Raw genomic sequence first — 13922 nt, 5'->3', positions numbered from 1 at the left:
TCCCTCTTTCTTTGCTGGGGGGCAGGGCCAGCCCTACAAGGGGCTGTCTGCCTACCTGATCACCCCTAACTGCTCACCTGCCTACCTGATCACCCCTAACCACTTACCTGCCTACCTGATCACACCTAACGGCTTGCTGGGGGGTGGGGCTAGCCTGGCGAGGGGCCTTCTGCCTACCTGATCACCCCTAACCACTCTGCCTGCCTGCCTGATTGCCCCTAACTGATTGCTCGGGGGCGGGGCCAGCCCAGCAAGGGGCTGTGGTGGTTCTGGTCTCTGGTTGTTCTGGTTGTTACACCCATGGTGGCTGGCCTTTTATTATATAGGACTAGAGGCCCAATGCATGAAATTCGTGCAAGAGTAGGCCTTCCTTCCCCTGGCTGCCAGCACCAGCTTCCTGCCGGCACCCGGACCAGGCTTCCCTCGCAGAGAGAGGCCCCACCACCTGCTGCAGCCCACCAGTAAGTGGCCTGGGCCTCCCTCTGTGGGGTGATCATGGGGGATGGCTGGGCCCCAACCAATCACATCGCACCTGCCTTGGCTGGCCTGCCACCAGTGGGTGTCATAGCATGGTCCTGGATGGTCGTCCAGATGTTTGTTCGGCTGTTTGGCCATTCGGTCGATATGCATATTATGCTTTTATTATATAGAATTAGAATCCTTGCCAGAATTTTCTTTAAATCATATCATTGACTCCTCTCCCCTGATCCCACAACTGGCTTTTAGATTAACCCTCTGACATCATTTACTGAAGAATGAATCATGGCTTGGTTGGCTGACAGACCCCATGGCAGCTGCAAGGCCATGCAGGATGCCATAAATGAGGCTTGCCATATGCAGGGGAGGCAGCAAGCCCTCCTGGAGGGAGCCTGTTGTCTGAGCCTCGCCTTTAGCTGAAGAGATAAGAACCTACAACTTCAGCAACAGGAAATGACAAAGCAGTGACTGATGGGGAGCCGCTGTACAGGGCTCATTATGGCGTTTGCCAGCAGGCGAGACACCCTTATCACGGAGAAAATTGCATCAGGCCCCCTGAATTACTAGTGATTGGAAGTAGATTTCTTGGGACGCACTTTGTTAGATACCTAATGAGGGGGAGGTGAGGGGATAGAGGCGGGCAGAACCTAAAGCTGGTGGGGTGGGGGAAAATGTCTTTGTTAAACAGAATTTGTCAGTTTCCGCTCCAGGCTCCCTGGGGAGGATTCAGGACCAGCTAATTGAATTAAGAGCAGTGCACTCCAGCGGGAAGGCTCTGGGCGGGGTGAGAGGCCCCAGTCCGGTAGGGGGACTTTCAGCAGCAAGGACAGCAGCTGCGACCTGGCTAGTCTGTAATTGCCAGGGCAAGCTGGAACTGTTGCCTTTTGCATGATCAGGGGTCTGGGGGATGGAGTGCGTAGGAGAGAAGCAGAATATGTAAGTGGAGGAGGGGAAAACAGGTGACCCAAAAAACCTTGAGCTTGTGATGCTCTTGGCCTGGTCTGTCTCAACAGACCTGCCTGCAGGCATCAGTGAGGGCTGGGAGGCATATGGAAGGGGTGTCTTCTCCCCACCATGGCACTCGTCATGTGGGGCAGCTGCTGTGGCAGCACAAGGAGTGGTGGGCTGGGCTCCGAGTCTGAGCCAGTGCATGGCGATGCATTGCTTTGAGCTTTCAAAGTAAGTCTCCAATTACAACCCTAATGAAGCTGGGCGTGCTGCAGCCATGGAGCCACAGAGTGAGAGGCCACTTGTCAGCCCCAAGCTGCCTCAATAGGCAGGGTATGACCTGCCAAGTAGAAAAACAAGTAAGCAGGCTTGTGGGGTGGGCCAGCAGCCCTCACTCCAACCCTCATCTGGAGGAAAGGGGGAGAGCCAAGAAAGCCTGGGACTACATAAGGAAGAATTAGCCCCAAGGCTTCACCCTCTCCCCCATTTTAGCCTTGCCCCTTCCCCCATCCTCTACCCTGACCCACCACTTCCAGCAGCCTGGCCCCTCCCTATAGTCTTAAACAAGCTCCTTTCCCATGAGAAACAAGCAGGGAGGGCACAATCCACTCCCCAAAATAGGGCAGTGAAAGCAGAGGAGTCTGGAGAGGTAAAGGACCGTTAGGGAGAATTTAGGCACTTCGTGAGGCACTGTGGCCTTCCTGGTGCCAGTTACCTCACATGACAAGAGCAACTGCCTCTGGCCTTGCCTGTGGGGCCTATACTATGTGGAAGTCTAAAGACTTTTCTGCAAAAACCACCCACCCACCTTGGCCCCAACCCCCAGGCCACAATAGATCCTGACAAAGTTGATTGAAAATTTGGGCAGGAGACCTGCAGAGGTGGGTGGGGTGGGGAGGTACTGGCATGAAACAGCTGTGGGAGTAGATATAGGCCAGGACCAGCCATGGAGAGGGCAGAGCAGTGCAGAACCTCTGAGTCTGACAGGGGCTCTGGGTAGAGCAGCTGAGAGTCAGAAGGGAGTGCAGTGGGCAGTATAGACTAGAGTCCATAGATGCTGTGCTTTTCAGAACACACACACCCACCAGAAACTGATGGGGTAAAGGCACTGGACTGGACTGGGGTGAGTCTCATTTTTATTTTATCTTTATAATGAAATTAAATGAATTATCCATGACAAACTTCAGAATACACATAAAAGTATCCGGTGAATGCCCAGTTCCGTAAATGTCAGCTTTTGAGTCACTGAGTTGACCCCTCTGGTGCTGGGGCCACACAGGGTGGATGTCAGGGAGACAGGCTGTGGGGGAGGGGACTTTCTCAGCATTGTGTCCCTGCTTTCAGAACTGATAGGGCACCTTTGGAGACCTCTCCCTTGATTTCATTACTTCTACTTCCTTTTCTAACTGAATTAGATGGCAGTCTATGAAATCCAGGACATCAAAATTGGCTTGCTGCCTGGAAATGAGGAGAAATGTCATTATGGGTCCCGAATCAGCATCTCACCCCAGCCCCAGGGGCCACTTTGTCAATGGGGAGTTAGTCTTTACCCTGGGTAGTTACTCTTTCCTTCATTCTCTCTTGCATCCATCCATCCATCCATCTATCCATCCAATATGCATTCTGTTGTTCTCTGCAGCCATTCTGGTGTTCAGCCATTCTGAACAGGAGAGAGACATGGTACTTTTTCCTATATAAAACAGACAACCCAAAATGCCAAAACCATCTGACTCAGATGCTGCACTGAGGCCCTGGGCATGTTCAATGAGGAGCCCCTGAGTGAATTTCACCCTCCCTGTACCATAGCTACTGAGAGGAGCAGGTGAGAGAGACAGCCAGGCCTAATGCCCAGGGACAAAACAGTCCCAGAAATCTTGATTTTAACAAGCAGTAGGTGCCATAGTCAGCCCCAAGGTCACCCAAGCTTCATTCTTCCCATCCCAAGAGTCTTTGTTTAGCTGTTTTCTCTTTGGAAATATTTATCCTTATATCCAGGGATGGAGGTGGAGGGTGGGGGTGAGGGTGAGGGTGAGGCCAAATTGAACAGGAAATACCTCTGTACTTGTGTGACTATCCCTTACTCTACCAACACAAGCCTGAAATGGCTTCATGTTAATGAATTTCTGCAATTTTATTTTTAAAGATCATAAAGGATCCCAGTGGTAAAGTGAAGGATCCTTGTCCTAATTCATCTGATTCATGAGTGGGCTTTCATATAAAGTACCAAGTTCTCACTGTTCAGAGTCAGACACTCAAGCACTTCTAACCCTCAACACATCTGTCCTGGTTGGCACTATGCCCATTCTTCTATTTACTTCTAGAACAACACTCTAGACCAGAGGTCGTCAACCGGTGGTCCACAGACCACTGGTGGTCCGTGAGGTCTGAAAGGTTAGCGAACGCTGCTCTAGACAGTGCCATATTTGTCTGCTTTTGGCCAAGACAGAATTCCATCAGCTGATGTATGGTGGAAGTGGAGCACCTTTGAGGTTCCTACAAACTTGATACTGCATAATTCTTCGAACAATGCAGTTATGGCTAACTACGGATTTTCAACAGAGCTTTAAAGTAACCTCTCACCAGAGAGAGCATAAGACATGTCCCCGAGTCCAAGGAGCTTAAAGTTTTATCCTATCTAATAAAAGAGTGATATGCAAATTGTCCATCACTCCAAGACACAAGATGGCCACCCCCAGTGGTCAAAGATGGCTGCCCCCATGTGGACACAAAATGGCCACCACAAGATAGCCAGCAGGGGAGGGCAGTTGTGGGCAGTTAGGGGTGACCAGGCCAGCAGAGGAGGGCAGTTGCGGGGAACCCAGGCCTGTAGGGTAGGGCAATTGGAGGAGACCAGGCTTGCAGGGGAGGGCAGTTGTAGGCGATCAGGCCAGCAGGGAGGGCAGTTAGGGGTGACTGAGCCAGCAGAGGAGGGCAGTTAGGGGTGACTGGGCCAGCAGAGGAGGGCAGTTGGGGGATACCAGGTCTGCAGGGGAGGGCAGTTGTGGGTGATCAGGCCAGCAGGGAGGGCAGTTAGGGGTGTCTGAGCCAGCAGAGGAGGGCAGTTAGGGGTGACTGGGCCAGCAGAGGAGGGCAGTTGGGGGACACCAGGTCTTCAGGGGAGGGCAGTTGTGGGTGATCAGGCCAGCAGGGAGGGCAGTTAGGGGTGACCGGGCTGGCAGGGGAGGGCAGTTAAGGGCAATCGGGCCATCTGGGGAGCAGTTAGGCATCAACCAGGCTGGCAGGGAGCAGTTAGGCATCATTCAGGCTGGCAGGGGAGTGGTTAGGGGGTGATCAGGCTGGCAGGCAGAAGCGGTTAGGGGCAATCAGGCAGAGGCAGGTGAGCAGTTGGGAGCCAGCACTCCTGGATTGTGAGTGGGATGTCCAACCACCCGTTTAGGCCCAATCCTGGTGGGATCGGGCCTAAATGGGCAGTCAAACATCCCTCAAGGGGTCCCAGATTTGAGAGGGTGCAGGCTGGGCTGAGGGACACCCCCCCACCACCCCCGTGCACAAATTTCGTGCACCGGGCCTCTAATTAGAAAAATAAAATGGCAAACAAGCCTGGAGTTAGAGACCAATGTGAGCAGAGAGAGCCAGCATTTGAGCTCAAAGAACCCAGAAAAGCTTTGAGCAAGTGTGGGCAGAGGCCATTAGGCTTCCTAGAAGGGCTGGTATTTGAGTGGGTCAAATTCTAGACAAGCAGAGATGAGAGTGAAAATCATACCAAGAGAGGAGGAGGAGAATAGGAAACAAGACATTAAAGGAGAAAGGGGAGAGAGAGAGGAGAGAGAGAGAGATACTGTTTAAGGGGTGATAAGAGGGAAGAATGACAGAGATGGAATGGAAAATAAGTCTGCACAGCAAAGGGTGTCATAGGAGTGTGGAGATTTTAGAAGCTGTTGTTACTACACTGAGTATGGAAGTCATAGATGGCATTGTTTATTCTTTCAAAAGTGTTTATTGAGCATCTAAATGAGGCAGATGAGGGATAAACAAGGTCCCTGTTTACATATAACTTGCATTCTAGCGTGGAAATTGGAGAAGGGAGGTAGGCAGTAAACAACTAAGCACATTTTTTGAAATTTAATTTTCTGGTAAAGTACTACAAACACAGTAAAATGGTATAATGTGAAGAGAGAGTATATTGGAGGAGGAGTTACTTTTAATAGGATGGGCCTCCACCTCAAAGAGCAGAACTCTCTAAGAAAATCACATTTGGGCTGAGACCTGAGTGAAGAGAAGGGAACAGCCTGTAAAGACCCATGAGGCTTTCCAGTTAGAGAAAACAGATGTAAAAGCCTAGAGGCAGGAAAGTGCTTGGCTTGTTAGAGAAACATCAAGGACAGTGTGATTAGGGCCCAGTGAGCAAGGGGGCAGGAGGTAGACAGGGGCCAGACATGCAGGGCCTCCTGAGCCATGAGGAGGAGAGGCTTGGGGTGTGGAAAGTGCACTTATGGAAGAGAGGCACAGAGGAATTTCTTTGCACTTGCTCTTCCCAGAGGCCAGAAAACTTCTTAACACCAAACAACAGCAAGGTTCTGCCCACGCTGGACCCTCAGATCTTAGATGAGAAGCTGGGTTCCATCCATGAGTCCTGGTCCAAGGCCACAGTGAGCTCCATAATGAACTCCAGCACATCCACCTGCCAGGAAGCAGAGGAAGAGCCTCAGATGCCCCAAATGTCCCATGAAATGGTGAGTGTCTCCCCCCACCTCCAGGCCTGGGAGGGCTGGAGCCATGATAGGGGGGATTTGGAAGAGGCTTGACAGCCCTTGTGGGCCTGGTTCACTCCTCAGGTGACAAGTAGACCTCCACTTGGGAGCACTCTGTAAGTGAGTTACCCCAAATCTAAACTGTGGAAGGTGTGCATTCTTCATTTTACAGAGTTTCTTTATCTTTTGAATCAAATACCCATATGATTTCTTTTAAAAACAAACCTTGAAACACTGTATGAGCTGGTTCCATTTACTCAACTAGTCATCAACTCAGAGCATCCTCAGGAGCATGTCACTGACAATGGGAAGCCCTGAGAGATTCGTTTTAGCTTCTGAAATAATGACAGAGGAGATGGGATGGAAAATAAGTCTGCACAGCAAAGGGTGTCACAAGAGTGTGGAGATTTTAGAAGCTGTTGTTACTACACTGAGTATGGAAGTCATAGATGGCATCGTTTATTCTTTTAAAAGTGTTCATTGAGCATCTAAATGAGGCAGACATGAGGATAAACAAGGTCCCTGCTTACATATAACTTAAATTCTAGTGTGGAGACACTAAACAACTAAACGCATTTTTTGAAATTTAATTTTCTGGTAAAGTGCTATGAGCACAGTAAAATGGTATAATGTGAAGAGAGAGTATATTGGAGGAGCCTCAAAAAAAGGAGGACACCATCTTTGATCGTGAGAGCTGGCATGGCTTCCTGTTGCCAGTTGGCCAGATGCTGGGAAAGGGTTGGTGAAGGTGGCCAAGCTGGTGTCTTAATTTGTTGAGGGGTCAGTGCTGGGTGCTAGTCCCTTGCTAAAGAGAGTTGAAGTGCAGGCTACCAAAAAGACAGTCCACAGTCCCTAATTGAGGTACCAAGCCAATGACCATGGATGAATTCAAGTGTGGCTTCCTCCCTTCTTCCACAATGGGTCCCATAGTGAACATTGCTCCAGAAGATCCTGAGAAAAGGCCCGAGCCACGGCCACTGGCCAATAGGGAAGCCCTGGGTTTTCTCCTCTAGGGATCTCCCCTCTCACTAACAGCCTCCACATCTTCCCTGGGCACTCTGCACCTTTCTGAAACATGTCCCATTGAATGAGTAGGGAGGGTTGCTGTCTGCTGGGTGTGTCCAGGTTACTCCCACATGAAGTGCCCCTGCCCACCCCAGCACAGGTCCCTCCCAGGATGCCAGAGCACTCAGGCTACCTTCTGCTCTCCTTCCTCTCGCCTCTGCCCCTCGGGAAAGCAGTTATCTAACCTGACTTCCCAGTTTAGGCATTAGTTGGGTTGCAAATAAAGATTCAAACCTTGTCTTTGAAGACTTTAGAACAGTGGTCGCCAACCTTTCAGACCTCTCGGACCACCAGTGGTCCGCAGACCACCGGTTGGCAACCACTGCTTTAGACAGTATTAATAAATCAATGCCTGCAGTTAGTCTTGATTTTCTCTTAAGAATTAAACTATAATAGATGGGATGAGATTGAATATTGAGAAGTCAAGGTTAGCCATGAGGAAGAACCATTTTTAAGCAAGAGGTTGAGTAACCATTGTGAGTGATGGAGGGCCGGAGGAGAAATAAGTGACCCAAGGACACCAAAATGGATTCTGTGAAGCTCTGAGTGCAAACAAGGGGCTCAGGGTTGCCCCATATCCACAGGCTGTCAGAGATGTTTTGAGTGGGTCTAGATGGAGAACTAAAGCATGTCTTCTCTGAACACCACCCTGGCACACCCATCAGTGGGTTGGTCTCCCCTTGCTGGGCACCTGGCAAGGCCACAGGCACTGGCTGCTCTCCCTGGCTTGCTGTGGGGTTAGGTCCACTCAGCCATCACCATTCAGCCTTTGAACTAAGAGCATACTGGCTCCACACAAATGTAGGTAAATGCTTATTGGGCCATGTGCTAGAAACCCTGGCTAGACAGGAAGTACATCAGAAAGAACCTTAGAGAGCATCTAGGCTGAGCTCCTGGTTTTACGAAGGATGGCAATGAGGATGAGGTGGGACAACCCTGCCAAGGCTCCTGATTCTGTGTTGCCTTGCATATAGCCAAGTGAATACCAGATGGCTGTAGAGGCCCGGATACCCAGCCCTGGACCCTTCAAGCCACTTGACACCACTGGGTGCCTCAGACACATAGTATGCAAGGCAATGGGCCTGCCCCTCTCCCTTGCCCATCCCAGCCTATCCAAGGCCCCATCTTGTTCCCTCCTGTTCCTGACTCAGCTCCATTTTATTTACCCCTGCCTTTCCTCTCCTCTCTCCCCTCTCCCCTGTCCCCTCTTCCTTCTTCTTCTTCTCCTCCTTCTCCTTCTCCTTCTTCTCCTTCTCCTTCTCCTTCTTCTCCTTCTCCTTCTCCTTCTCCTTCTCCTCCTTCTCCTTCTCCTTCTCCTTCTCCTTCTCCTTCTCCTTCTCCTCCTCCTCCTCCTCCTCCTCCTCCTCCTCCTCCTCCTCCTCCTCCTCCTCCTCCTCCTTCTTCTTCTTCTTCTTTTACTTCTCTCTCTCTCTCTCTCTCTCTCTCTCTCTCTCTCTCTCTCTTTCTCTCTCTCTTTCTAACCCTTTGTTCTCATTGGGTCCTGAAGACCCAGTCCCCAGCTCCAGCTCTTAATAACTAGCCAGAACCTGAAAGGACCACAGTAGCACCCAAACATTCACAAGGCCGGTACAGCACAGTACAAGCAATAGAACTTGGGTGGGTAGCAATGGAGTACAGGTCTATGAATAATGATGTAGCAATGGATCACTGTTTCATAGCAACAAAACAAAGTTACATAGTAGTGAATGCGCTCATACAACCAAGAAACATAGTGACAAGCAAGAGAACTGCAATCAGGGAGCAGCGGAGTGCAGCTGCATAGCAATAAACCCAAGCTGCCCAGTGCTTTCACATAGCACTGTGTTCCAGGAAGACACAACCATAGGACATAGCAATGAGCAAAGAACATGGCATGTAAGCCATAGACAGAGTCACAGAGCAGTAGAAGATATCTGATTAGCACTCAAACACATCTGGTGGCAATGGCATGGCCACAAGGTATGTGACTCCTGAATGTGTGGTCAGGGAGTAGTCACCAGCAGCAGAGCCTCAGGGTGTAGCATTGGGCCCCAGTGACATGGCAGTGTAGGGAGCAAAGGACTAAAGTGCCTCCCTGGGCTCTTGGCCACTTTATCGGGGCTGTGAGCCTCCCAGCATCACCTGACTCCCAGAGTGCATTGGTCTATGTGTAGTCTTATAGCACACTCCCTGGAGCACAAGAAATAATTTCACCTCTGATTCCCCCCAGAGCCTACTGTGGCTAAATAAGAAATTGAACATTTTCTGGAGAAAGAAGCATCTTGGGGGTGGAGAAGGGAGTGGAGGAGATGCAGGCTGGACTCTCTCTTTAGGGAGGAGGCTGTGGATGCTCTATGTTGCCCCAGGCCTGCCACTCCCAACCCTACAGCCCCACCATGCTCTACTGGGGCGCCCTCCCCCTAGTATGCCCTTGGATCATCTTCCTTTCAGGACTGCCATCCAGGCAATTCTTCCATCTCGAGCTACCTTCATTCAGGACACTTGGTTTTAAAATGGGTCTTTTCATGTACCATTTTGTCAATGTGGTGCAAAGCTCCTGTCCTGACTGGACCACTAGGGTCAGGGTCCCATGATTGTGATCTTGAGTCAAGTGCAAGGCCCGGGCAGAGCTAGAGGAAGCCTTCACCACCCTTCTGAGCAGCCCAGGAAGTCTTTTGAAAGAGGCAGGCTTTAAGTGGAATGAAGAGTCAGAGTTATCCTGAACATGACAGCGCTCCAAACAGTAACCATTTGCAAGCATCCTCCTTCACCCTTAGAGCCCCTCAGCCAACCAGACACTAGGGGAGAGCAGGTAAGATGAGGGACTCCATGCTGTGTGCATAGGCCTGGTTCTGTTCACACAGGGCTTAAAAACACCTGCCCTGTGCCTGATTCGCCAGTCCTCAGCAAGCCTCCAACCAGCCAGAAAACTCCCATCCCCTGCCAGGTGCCCAGCTGTGTCCAGGGGAAGGCAGAGACAAAGAAGAGGCCAAGGCCCTGAGCCCTGGACATTCTCCAGCCAGCAGGAGTTGAGCCATGCCCTGGGAGACAGGAGGCAAGACAGTGGCCCAGAGTAAGAGACCAATAAATATTTGGTGAGGTATGAATGACAAAGGGGCATGACTGAGACCATGTATCCTCTAAGTGTCACACCTTCCCAGTGTTGCTGGGCACACCTGGTGAGCCCTCAGCAAAGAGAGAGAGCAACAAGCAGGATGTCCTAGAGGAGGTGGGCTATGCTTTGAATAAACAGAGGCAGAAGTGCTCGGTGCTATTCAGGAAGTGTGTTTTGTGTTCAGTGTTGCTGCCAGTGTGGAAATCCCAGCACAGGGTCTTTCCCGCCTCTCTCTGGCTCCCTCCCTCCTTTCTTCCCCACCCCCTCTCTATTTCTGTCTCTCCCTGCCCTGCTCTGTATTTCTCTAATTGTCTCTATTTCTTTCTGATTTTCTGATTTTCTTTCCCTCTCTCTGACCCCATATTTTCCCTCCCTCTTTCCCCCCGCTACTCAGAGATTTGTGGCAGACCAGAGGACCCTCATACCAGCAGATGAAAAACTGACAAGGGTTGTTTAAAGATTCAGTGGAATTTCTGCAACCACACCACACTGGAATGACTCATTTCTTTCATTCTTTCTTTGACAGCCTTCCCCCACCCCCTTCCCCATCTCTCCCATCCACTCCCCACATGCCACCCCCACTGAGTATAACGCTTTTGTTTCTCTTCCTTTCTTGAGTCTGCTAGACTCCAGAATGATCCCTGATCCCTCGGTTTCATGTCCACTTCTCCAGCTGTCCCACCCCATTTAACCTGCTCCTCAGTAAGTTGATTTCAGCTCCTCTGGACACCATTTCCCCAAGGAAGAGGACCTCATTGCCTGTGTGAAGACAGGAAGGAAAGCCAGAGAAGCTGTGGCTCCTCCCAAGTCACACAGCAGGGAGGTGGGGGCTGGGGTCACAGGAGGGCAGCCTCTAGCCCAGGGACCGCTTCAGCTTCCCTCCCGCAGGCAGAGAGGTGCTGGCCCTGCCACACCTTCCCAGGGTGGCTTGAAGCACTTTGTGTCCCTGAGTCTTGGTTTTTCCATCTGTAACACAGGATGTTTCCTTCCCTACCTACCTCTCAGGGTCAAATGGTGGGGCCTTCAGAAAGGGCTGGCAGTGTAGCAGGGACACCTCAGAGCCTGGTCCTGCATGTCTGCCTGGCATGGCTCCAGGGTGACCAATCATCTTTGTTTGCTCAGGACTGAGGGGTTCAGCAGTGCTAAAACCAACACAGGCCCAGGTAAGTCAGAACACAGCTCACCCTCCATAGCATGGACTCTCCCCTGCCCCAGCCCTGCTCCATTTGAGGTTGCTGGACTCTCGGCCCCCTCAGCACCCACAACCACAGGATGCATACTCTCTGCTCACTGTCCAGCCCAGCTCCACACTGTCCCTTGTACTCATCAGCTCTTTGAAGTGACCTTGAACTCTCTTCCCCTTTCTGGGTCCCAGTTCCACTGTCAGCAGAGGTTGAGCAGATGTTGCCCAGTCCCAGGGGCTCCTGCACCATGACTGGAGCCTTGATCCTGGCCCAGCCTCCTGCCCAGATGAGGTCTGCAGACAGGTTAGGCTGGGTCAGACCCAGTCTCGGTTCCCGTGGCACCACCTGGTGGCAGGTGCTGAGTCTGAGAAGGAGCCTCCTACGGCACCAGCGGTGGTCATTTAACCGGACACACCCACCGCAGTGGCCACTAGTAGTAGGAACATCAGCCCAGGAGCCTGGGGCTGGCTCCCACCAGCCATGGAGACACAAAGCCCAGCCTGGGAGGCAGCTCACCCGGGTCCTGAGAGTCCAAGGCCTCTTGAGAGACAGAGAAAATACAACAGAAACGGAGAGTGAGACAGAGACAAAGAAAGCACAGTCATCTGGTGTCCACCTCCACAGCCTCCAATCAATCATCTTTGAAGTCCATTCTCCCAGCCTCATCTCTCCCACAATCAGACCCCTGACTCAGTGCCCCCTCCAGGTCACCCGCACAACCACCAGATACATTCCCGAAATACCTCGGTCACTCCACCCCACCCCCCACACCTCAGTTTCTGTCCCCCTGACTCCACTGCCCAGGGCTCGTGGTCCCACTTTCCCAGGTCAGTCTTCCATCCCGGTCACCTCTAATCTCCCCTGCTCTGTCCATGTGCTGTGGGGCCCACCTACTAGTAAGGCATGTGTTCCTCACACAGGAGCACCAGGTCGTACCCCTGGGGAGTCTAAAAATCAGTCTTGTGAGGTTACAACAGTCATAGCTCCTGGGCATTGCTACCTCTTCCTCTTCCAACTTCCTTCTCTTCTTCCTCCTCCAGTTCCTGGGGTGGGGGGACACAGCATTTGAGAAAGAAAGGGAGGGAGGGAGAAAGATAAAGAAAGAAATAGGATTCATCCTGCCTGTGTACCTGTCCTCCCCCTGCAGACCCCTCCTGCCCCCTCCTCTCATCCATGTGGCTCTAGCAGGTTTGAGCCCATATCTAACACTCAAGAGCTGTGTGATCTTAGATAGATCACGCCACCTCTCTGGACCTGTCTTCTTACTGTGAAGTGGTAGGAATATCTCCATTCTGAGACTGGGGGGGAGAGGGAAAGGATTAATAAGAGAGTGGCTGGCAGCACCTTGGAAACTACAAAGAGCTGTCCACTTTGCAGGAGGTTCATTAATAGTCACTATATTCATGGGGCCCTTCTAGACAGAATAAAAGGGAGAAGCATAAATGCCTAGGCCTCCCCCCTCTCACCCCTTCTCCAGAAGGGCTCTTCCCAGAGCCCTGACCCACTTCCACCTCCTTCCTTCCCTCCAACCCAGCATCTCCCTGGTGGGCCGTTCTCCTCCTCCATCCATCACCTAGGACTAAAGAAATTAATAAGCAAGACTCATAACTCAGCTGCTGGGGTGCAGCAGATATGTACAGCTCCTTTTCAATTTGCAGAGAGATTAAGTGTTTATGGATTTATTGTCTCTTGGTGTGTTTGTGAGTGGTTGGGCAAGGCCCCCTGCAGGCCAACCTCCTTCCCCCCTCCCCCACTCCACACACTCTGTCTGGTAGGCTCACCACCCCCACACCATCCCCACCCCCACCTGGTCCCAGGAGCCTAGTGGAGAGTCACTGGCCACTGGAGTGGGCTTGTCTTCCTGACCAACTTGCCCAGGAAAGAGCCCCAGGACCCATGGGACCAGGTATTAGGCAGGATGGGAGGGAGGCCATCCTTAGATGTTGAGAGGGCCCTTTCTGGGCCTCCTTCAGCCTCATCTCTCCCCACAGAGCAAAGGGTACACAGGGCCAGGTAAATGTAGCCCAGAGCCCCAACTCCACAATTCTAGGCCACTATCTGGGTATCCAAGATTCTGGGGTCCAAGTGGACCTGAGTCTGCTTGTGAGGACTATGCAAACCTCCTCTTGAAGTCCATTCTCCCAAGGGTCGAATAGTTTCAGGGGATTGTGCCCCTAGGCCCGGGGAATGGCTGTTGGGAGCCTCCATTTATGCTCTGGTCCTGGGCCCACAGACATTAGGGGTGGACCTGGGGAGGAGGAGGTAAGCTTCCATGGAGAAAGCCCAGCCTCACTGGGGAGGAGTCTGCAAAGGCCAAGGACAGTGAGATAGCCTGGGAGGTTGGGGAGCAAGGGGCTCCACCCCGGGGCTGAGAAGGCAAAAGAGCTCTGCCCCCAGATGAGCAGTGCTTGAAGAGCCACGAAGGGGGCACTGGGAACAAAA

The 13922-nt window shown here is 51.8% G+C and overlaps 1 protein-coding gene across 1 annotated transcript in view; it reads left to right on the top strand.

Annotated features, from left to right (window-relative positions):
- Window positions 1-13922, top strand: part of CCDC33 (coiled-coil domain containing 33) — a gene marked incomplete at both ends in the record, with an annotated part of 97087 nt that overhangs the window by 45195 nt on the left and 37970 nt on the right. The window contains one exon of the mRNA XM_080654407.1: window positions 5925-6119. Coding sequence (XP_080510533.1) covers window positions 5925-6119 — 195 coding nt within the window. The remainder of the gene's footprint in view (window positions 1-5924; window positions 6120-13922) is intronic.

The sequence above is a fragment of the Plecotus auritus genome (assembly GCF_963455305.1).
Source record: "Plecotus auritus genome assembly, chromosome: 1".
Classification (NCBI taxonomy): domain Eukaryota; kingdom Metazoa; phylum Chordata; class Mammalia; order Chiroptera; family Vespertilionidae; genus Plecotus; species Plecotus auritus.
Note: the sequence above shows the minus strand (reverse complement) of the source record. Positions and strands in the feature narration are given on the sequence as shown.